Source organism: Bactrocera neohumeralis, chromosome 3 (assembly GCF_024586455.1).
Source record: "Bactrocera neohumeralis isolate Rockhampton chromosome 3, APGP_CSIRO_Bneo_wtdbg2-racon-allhic-juicebox.fasta_v2, whole genome shotgun sequence".
Taxonomy (NCBI): Eukaryota; Metazoa; Arthropoda; class Insecta; order Diptera; family Tephritidae; genus Bactrocera; species Bactrocera neohumeralis.
In genome coordinates, this window is record NC_065920.1 from 27,033,118 (window position 1) to 27,042,508 (window position 9,391).

A 9,391-nucleotide genomic window follows, 5' to 3' on the forward strand; every position below is an offset into this window, starting at 1 on the left:
ATTTTTTATACACTCCACGATATACCTCATGATATGTGAAAAAAGTTCTACTATAGAATAAAAATTTCCAAAAAAAAAAAAAAATCTATAAACAGGCCACATTACCCTACTGGCCCGTTATGGTAGCTGTAAGTCTATATATACTTTCCTGGACCAATTTAATAGGTCCTTACTTTTTGCCTTGTAATATTTTGCCAAATCTATCACTATTAGCTATCTTGTGTTTGGTTATACTCAGATTCCAATCATTGCCAGTTGGCACGGTCTTATCTCAGCCTCGCATTCAACAATTTAAGACTTATCTGACATGGGCAAGTCGGCTGTTCCGTTGCCAAAAATGTTCCTGGAACCGGAAACATAAATTATGTATAAGTGGAGTTGACCTGCCAGTGAGTTTAAAGCTCTCTTACATTTGTTGTCTACGCTAGAATAAGCTTTCTGAATCCTCCCGTACTTATTTTGTAGAATGGAAGATGCTAACTGAGTTTGATAGACGGAGAGAAAGAGAGAGAGATATTAAGATCATCGAAGTACATCTCCAGCCCAACTCGCAGTCTATTTTGAAACCGTCTGTATAGATGGAATTATACCTAATCCTGTTTTTACACGGTAGCTTAGTTGGAGAATTGTATCCACAAAGAGGAAATTGCTCTAAATTTGTATTAAAAATAAAATTTTTCCCAAAACAACTTTGAATCATGCAAAATGGATTAAAATCGTGTGCAAATTAAAGACTGTCTTACATCCAGACCGTGTAAAATCAAAGCCGTGTAAAAACTGAATCTGGTGTGTTCCACTGCTCCTTTTCTAAACCTCTTTTTCATTTACGTCTATGGCGTATTCTCACCTGAAAATATTAACATCCAACCTTGTGAAAATATAGTCTGATTATTTAAATTTGCTTTGCGCAGGTTCAAGATATTGGTTCTGCATTTAATATAAAGCATTCTTATTTAACAAGAGGATCTGATAAATACAAATTCTTTGATAATAAATTTATTAATATTTTCAAATTTAACAAACACATTTTACACTATACACTAACTATAATACCTGTATAGACGATATTCTATACTTATAAACTTTAGGTACTTGCAACTACTCAATTCCGCTTGAGTTCACAGTTTTCTACAACTTTACATACTCATTTATAATAATGTATTTTAAAGTTCTCCACGTTCAACTAAGCTCATTAGTCGCAAGACGCGATCATAAAGCAGCTCCCGTGCATCGACACCCCAAACAAAGTCCAAATGATTGAAGTCTGGGTAGCTTACCAAAAATTTGCCGACTACATTCGGCAGCTGAAGATGCAGGTGTTCTACATCGATTGGCGTGGCCAGCCAATCGTTTTGGGAATAGTGAAGCGCCACCTTGCTGCCGACATTCGCAAGGTTATACTCCGGTGGTGATATATTGTTGTATATCCAGTAATTTCGTATCCAACCGTGATCGAATTGACGGAAGTGTCCCGACTGTCTTAATTGACCGTAGTGTTGCATTTGCTTGGTAGAAGCGCCAGCAGGCGAGTGGCCAAGGACGACTGGCAGCATTGTCTAAGCAATAAAATTAACATAAAATTTATATAGTGCATACTGTATCTCAAAAAGTAGAATATTCAGGGTTTGTCCGGAAAGTAATAGGACTGATTTTCTTTCGCCGCGACTGCACTTCAGTTGCGGCTCTTCAGTTGTCTCCGAGCACCTGAAGAGTAAGGACAAACATTTTCGCGCGACGTGTTTCTGTGAGTGCATCGATCACCATGTATTTGTTCCTCCTGGACAAACTGTCAACGCCAAGTTTTAAGTGGAAGTCCTCAAGAGACTCAAACGAAGGTCAATCGGGTCCGAAAAGACATCGCAGGTCCCCCCGGAAGTTTGTTTTGGTTTCCTTGCCTGAAATGGTCGATGAAAGGCAAGCATTTTGAAACGACAGAGGGGATCCAAGCAGCATGTACCTCGGCTCTCAAGACTATTCCGGAGAATGCCTTCCGGGGTGCCTGCAATTCTTGGAAATCGCGCTGGCAGCGCCGCATAGACGCAGAAGGAGCGTATTTTGAAAGTTTTTAAAGAATAGTAACGATTGGTTCAATAAATTTTTTTAAATCGGCTCAGTTCTATTACATTCCGCACAAACCCTGTATACCAAAATTTGATCATTTGATCAGACTTGCCATATATTGCATGAACTTAAGCTTGAACCCGTTTCTATTTAGAACTAGAGGCAATTTACAAATCATTTTGCCAGCGCTTACCTCATTGGCCTGTGCTTTATCGAAACCAACAATCAAAAATAACACATCGGAACAAATCTCCAACGTCCAATTGTCCTCATCGCAGATCATCTGACTGAACATTGTCATGAACTCGTTATCAGGCAGAAACTCATGCGCGCCAATCAGCCTTAAGAGTACCTAAGTGATTAATAAAAAAGTGTGTTTTGAAATATGTTGCCATAAATATAATATAATGCTACGCACACTGAGGGGATCCTGGAAGAAAGCCAAAAACTGGACCACCGGACTCCTGCTATGATTAACATACGCTACTGGAGCCAATGCTTGCATCAAAATGATTTTCTCACTGTACTCAGGATGTTCACTGCACATTATCCAAAAGGTCGTGGTGCCCTGTGAGTGACCTATATAATGTAATTGATCATGTTCCGTTTGTACCAAAATATAATCAATGCTTGCGGGCAGATCATATTTTCCCATCTCATGAAATGTGTAATCCCAGAATTTAGCATGCTTCGTGCTGTACTTGGTATGATTGCGTGAGTACGTATTGCCCCTCACATTTGGCATCCATACATCGTAGCCGGAATCGTAAAGAAGATATGCTGTAGGGTATTAAGCGTATAGTATACTTGAGCATTGATTTAATATTAAATATTTCGAAGCGCCAAATATCATAAAAGCACTCAGCCTAATATTTTGAAAGTGTTCTAGCAAGTACTTGAACCCATCTAGCAAATACTTGAACCCAAATCTTATAAATAATAAGTTTTCTCACTCTTATTGAAATTCAAGATTTGTAGACGTACAATGCTAATACTTATACCCTCAACAGAATATACTAGGTTTGTCACGAAGTTTTTAAGACCTGGAAACGTCGGATAGCCTATATAAATGTATACAAATGTTCTCGTATGAAAAACTTTTTTATTTAACGAGATATCTTCATGCAACTAAGTATGGATTTTTTCCTAAAACAATACCAAAATATATATATGTGACCTGGTCTATGGAAAGGGGGCTTAGGTGTCAAAAAAAAGGAGAGCAATTAATGAGATAACGAGAAACTGACGATTATTTTTATAAAAAACTAGTTTTCATTATAGCTGTCATACAAACTGAATGAGCGGAATCGAATCCCTTGTATGAAAGGTGTTTTTATTTGGCATGCTCTCTTCACGACTTGGTATGGATTATTCTTCAAACCAACAATACAATATCCGTAAATGTTTCTGATCGGATTACTATAGAATATACATATATACCATGCAAACTGACCGATCAAAACCTAACGGTTATTTGCATCACATAATGAATTTAATGACAAGTCGAGTTGAAATCCGGTTGACTGCCTGCCAATTACCCCCCTTAAGAACAACAAAGCGGCAGGGGCCGATGGATTACCGGCCGAACTATTCAAATCCGGCAGCAAAGAACTGACAAGGTGCATGCATCAGCTTCTTTGCAAGATATGGTCATATGAAAGCATGTCCGATGATTGGAACCTAAGCGTGTTCTAACCCCACAATTACCTAATATTACATATAAGGTCGAGCGTAATATGTGAATGACTGAAGCCGTCAACAAACTGATTGGACCTTAACGGAATGGTTTTAGACCTGGAAAATCTGCTATCGACCGAATGTGAAAGGAAAATCGACACACTTCCTCTTCGCTGATTTTAAAACCACCTTCGACATCACGCAAAGCAACTGCCTCTATGCCGCTATATCTGAACTTGTTAACCCCGCAAAGCTATTGCGACTTTGTAAGCTGACGTCGAACAACATCAAAAGCTATGTCAGGATCGGGAAGGTCATCTCCAAACCATTCGATGCTAAACGAGGTTAGGAGACAAGGGGACTCCCTATCGTGTGACTTTTTCAACCTATTACTTTAGAAAATAATACGAACTGTAGAGCTAAATAGAGAAGAAAAGAACTCTTCTATAAGAAAATAATATATATATATATATATTATTTAGTAGTGATATCGAGATCAATGACCTCAACACCTGCTGGCGCCAGTTATCGATATCAATGTTTCTCTCACTGGACAAGAAGCAAAGCAAATGGATCTGGCAGTGAACGAGGACAAGACGAAATATCTCCTGTCATCAAACAAACAGTCGTCGCACTCTCGACTTGGCACTCACGTCACTGTTGACAGTCATAACTTTGAAGTCGTAAATAATTTTGTCTATCTTGGAACCAGCATTAACAGCAACCTGAAAATCCAACGCAGAATCACTCTTGCCAACAGGTGCTTACTTAGATTGAGAAGGCAGTTGAAAAGTAAAGTCGAGTCGAACAAAGAGCAAACCCTACAAGTCATAGCATGGACAATGACATCATCTGATGAGTTGATTTCTGGTTGACTTTATCCGCATCTTCCGTTCAAATTTTAGAAAGAATCTTTTTCTAATTACAGTGTATCCTCTGCCTAAAATGAATGGAATCAGGACTATGACCCTTCCACTTGTTCAACACAATATTTTGGCAACACCTCAAGGTATTTTCCCGGCTTTGGTCCTTGCTTGGTGCGAGAATATAAAATGTCGCTTACGCCCGAACTTAACCCATCCTTACTTTTTTCTTGTATTATTTGTGATCCCTACTATCTGTTTTCTTTTTCTAATTTTCTGTTGACCTCGGCCCTTTCGATTATTGTGAAATGTTATCAAAAGAGGAATTCAATTGAAATAAATCTTAGTAATTATACTATACAGTGCTTAGTGTGAGTTCCACTTGATAAACAATAGTATGGTTTCTTTAACTTAATGCTCTGTTTTTTGTTGCGTCAGTCGCTGATCAAATGCTGACAATAGTATTAATACAGATTGCCCTAGATTTGATAAATATGTATGTTTAAGTGTATTCAAGACTTTAATTTAAGAGGCCATTCAAAAAATAATAATACTTTTTGGAAGAGGTGCTGAAATGAACTTGGTATTAATGATCTTAATGCGTGAGAGAAAGTAAAACAATGGGACATTAGTCAACAGATGAGAAACGGTTAGCTGCTGTCCCATTATTTATTTGACCTCAAGTATTGCTTACTTCGCATTGCGGAATCTTTTGTTATTTAATGAATTCCAAGCACTTGACCCAAAATAACACAAACTGGAACTCACTCTAGAGAAGAAAACAGACTGCTTACCTCGCAATGTTACAATCGACCACATCACGTGCGGGATGGGATAGATACCGAGCGTTAAAGAGGGAAGCAAGACTCATTTGCAGACAGAAAAAGAGAGAGGACAAAAAGTGTACGTATGAAGAGCTTGATAAGCTGGCCGACAAGGATAATGCACGAAAATTCAACGAAAAAACGCGGCCACTAATAGAAGGTTTTAAGACCGGAGCATACTTTTGTAGAACCCGAGGAGATGATCTAGTAACCGATGCCCAGAACATACAAAAATTATGGAGGGAACACTTCTCCAGCCTGCTGATTTCCCAATCGATGACGATGGAGCAGACGTTCCATTGTCCGACCATGAAGAAATTCGAATAGCAATTACGCGTCTGAAGAACAACAAAGCGGCGAGGGCCGATGGATTGCCAGCCGAGCTATTCAAACACGGCGGCGCTTCTTTGTAAAATATGATCGGACGAAAGCATGCCCAACGATTGGAATTTAAGTATGCTATGCCCAATCCACAAAACGGGAGACCCCACAATCTGCGCCAACTACCGTGCGATAAGCCTCCTCAACATCGCATATAAGGTTCTATCTAGCGTGTTGTTTGAAAGATTAAAACCCACCGTCAACAAACTGATTGGACCTTATCAGTGCGGCTTTATACCGGGAAAATCAACAACCTACCAGATATTCACCATGCGCCAAATCTTGGAAAAGACCCGTGAAAAGAGAATCGACACACACACCACCTTTTCGCCGATTTCAAAACTGCTTTTTAACTGCTAAAGCTGCTACTGGAGAAAATCCCCGCGCCGTTAGTTCTGCTTTCTCCTGACTAAACAAGGAAGCAAAGCAAATGGGTCTGGCAGTGAACGAGTACAAGACGAAATATCTCCTATCATCAGACAAACAGTCGTCGCACTCGCGACTTGGCTCTCACGTCACTGTTGACAGTCACAACTTTGAAGTCGTAGATTATTTCGTCTATCTTGGAACCAGTATAAGCACCACCAACAATATCAGCCTGGAAATCCAACGCAGAATAACAGGTGTCCTTTGCGCGTTGGCCACGGCGAATATCGCATTCGATGGAATGACGGTCTGTATGACATATACGACGACATTAACATAGTTCAGCGAATTATGGGACAGCTGCTGCGCTGAACGAAAACACTCCAACTCTGAAAGTATTCGTCGAAGAGGAAGGCCTCCACTCCGTTGGAAAGACTACGTGGACAGGGCCCTGGCTACACTTGGAATCTCCAATTCGCGCCAAACAGCGAAAAGGAAGAACGACTGGCGCACTGTTGTAAACTCAACTAAAACCGCCTAAGCATTGTCTACGCCAATGAAAAAGAAGAAGATCTCGTCAAATAAAAAAGTTTTCCATACAAGAACTTCAGTTTGATCGTTGAATTTGAGCAGTTTCATTGGGAGGAAAGGCCAAGTGAAAGATTTCAGATCGATATTTCAAAAACTGTAGGACTAAGTTCGTTATATATAGCCAAACGAAAAGACGGGCATGGCTTAACCGACTCAGCTTGTCATGCTGATCACTTACATACATATTTTGTACGTTTCCTTGTGGGGGTACAGACTTCGTGGCAAACTTAATTTTTTTCAACAAATCTAAGTACTACCCGAAAGTTAACTTTAAAAACAAGTTTTTTAAACACGATAACGAAAAGTTCTGCGAAATTCACTTTTAAACATATTATTGCTGTTTCTTTCAGTTGTTGTTTATTTCACCCGGAAAATTTATTATTCGTTATTATTATCACTTACCAAGTCCCTTATCGGGTCCCATCATAACCCATGTCGCCGACGAGTCTAATAAACCGTGCATTAGCAAAATTGGCGTAGCGCCTGCGCGAGCAATTCGATGGAGCTCCAAAATGTAACCGTCATCGGTGATCACGTGATGGATTTCAGCAGGGTACCCATACTTCTTTATTAATTCCGGCTAAACGCAGAACAAATATTGATTGAAGCTTTTTGTAATATTACACAATAATCACAGAGTTATGCTACAACTTTTTACCGTTTTCAGATGTGCATCCTCTGGAATGTTTGTATTCGCACCCGAACCACGTTTCAAAATATCCACTATGTTTAAAGGATTCTCAGTGACCACACCAACCGCTTCAACGAACGAGCGTCCGAGCTGCGGCAGATTGAACAACGAGATATCACCAAAACTCAATGACCAAGTACTCTCCTCCTGGGCTTTGCTATTCAAGCAGACGCCGAGTAACGCGAATATGAGTACAAAACTTCTGAAGCGTGACATGTTGTTGTCGAACGCGTGGCGGGCAACTTAAAACTGAGCGCTGCGAAGGCAAGATGCGAGCTGGAAGTCTGTTTGTTGGTTGTGAGTTTTTTGTTTTTGTGTTTTTTTTTTATCAGTAAGCAAGCTATTTAAGTGTGATTGCTGACGAACAAAAAGGGGCTCGCCTCGCCACTTGTTGTTGTATGTATGTATATTTGATGCTACGGCACGCGAGTTTTTAAAAATCACTTTCCGACGCTTCACTTTACTTAAAGCAACGTAGAGCGCACAATCTACAAATGTTTTTCACAACTCTGTTGTTTGACGATTAAACATTGACTGCGATTACCGTTTGGTCCCACACAGCGTGACACTGACCAACATTATACGGATTGATACGAAGCGTTTGTTGTTGCTTTGCCGCTTTTGCTTTTATTATTTGAAAATACGCGCTACTGATAAACGAAAGTGTTGGTCAATGGAAGCGACGCTTATCAGCGGATGACGGATGACGCATGACGCACAAAGGCGAGTGTCCGCACTACGATAGTTCCAATCCGTTCAATTAATCAAGCGGACGATGCTCTGTGAGTAGATAAATTGGTCTCTCTATCTATTTTTATTTCGCTTTGCGTTCGCTTTTTTCCAAATCAAGCTCTCGAGTCGGATATCTCAAACGCGGTATTAATGAAAGCACAACTTAATCGTAGACATTCGTTCTTTACGGTCACCAATTGCCGACTGTTTTGTTGTGCGCGAATGCTGATTGTGCCCAGCCGCCAACAACTTACGCTTTGCTGAAGATTCGCATGCTCTCACGATCACTGAACTGTGTGTACTTATGTTGTTTTGCAATATGTTGTACTCGTATGTTGTTGGCAACATTTCGCACTCAGCTGCTTTTTATAGCATTTTTATGAATTTATTCCAATTATTATTGCATTAAAATTTTTAGTTTTTCTCAATACTCCGAACAAATAAAGCGCAATTCTTAACTCATTTCATCTGAGCGCGGTTTCTCAAAGTTCATTTCCTCTATGTAGTTTCACTTTTTATAGCGTTTTGCTCTCTCATAATTGCGAAGCATCTTTGAACGTCTGCAACCGCGTACCTTTGATTGTACTCAGCGGAAGTCACGAAATTTTATCTACTTTAATTTCAAGTCTGACTTTTGGGAATTGTAATAGGGGTGTACGGAAGTATATAAGCAACTGCTGATTCAGAAAATTTGTGTAACGTTGCATATAATTATTAAATTCTCAAATTGAGCGCAACTCGCCCAGCGAACTACGAAACCTTTGAGAGGTATTATGATCGTAAAGAAAAGTTACTTTTTAGTTTTGTGAAAAACTTCTAATTTTTTGATCGACAAAAACCCTTTTCGGTATGTTTGTCATCTTCTAATGACAGCTTTTTCTCTCGTTAGCGCAGACTTTTCTTAAATTTATTTCGCTAAAAATCAAAGACATAGAAGAGAGCACAGAGGTTGCACCGCAGCCATAATACTCTTCACAGGTGCATTTTTTATACCGTCAAAGGCAAAACAAATATATGTTTCTGGATTTTGATCGATCAGTTTAAATGACAGCTATATGCTATAGTAGTTCGATCTAAACAATTTCTTCGAAGCTTATAGCCACGCTGTGGATAATAATCTTTGCCAAATTTCGTAGCTACCTTGTCAAATAAAAAACTTGTCTATACTTGAACTTGAGTTCGATCGATTACATTGTATAATATAT

At 39.4% G+C, this 9,391-nt stretch overlaps 1 protein-coding gene across 2 annotated transcripts; it reads right to left on the reverse strand.

The window, feature by feature from the left end:
• Positions 1 to 980: 980 nt before the first annotated feature.
• On the reverse strand, positions 981 to 8,411 carry LOC126753278 (lipase 3). Of its 2 annotated transcripts, none has more exons than XM_050464606.1 (6): positions 7,999 to 8,411; positions 7,422 to 7,811; positions 7,166 to 7,343; positions 2,480 to 2,841; positions 2,255 to 2,413; positions 981 to 1,556 (listed from the first exon to the last, which is right to left on the reverse strand). In XM_050464606.1, the coding sequence occupies exons 2-6, from the start codon at positions 7,668 to 7,670 to the stop codon at positions 1,164 to 1,166; spliced, it is 1,341 nt and encodes a 446-aa protein (XP_050320563.1). In that variant the 5' UTR covers positions 7,671 to 7,811; positions 7,999 to 8,411; the 3' UTR covers positions 981 to 1,163. The 2 variants fall into 2 exon arrangements, with proteins under 2 accessions (XP_050320563.1, XP_050320562.1); XM_050464605.1 differs by having other exon boundaries at positions 7,422 to 7,841.
• Positions 8,412 to 9,391: the final 980 nt, after the last annotated feature.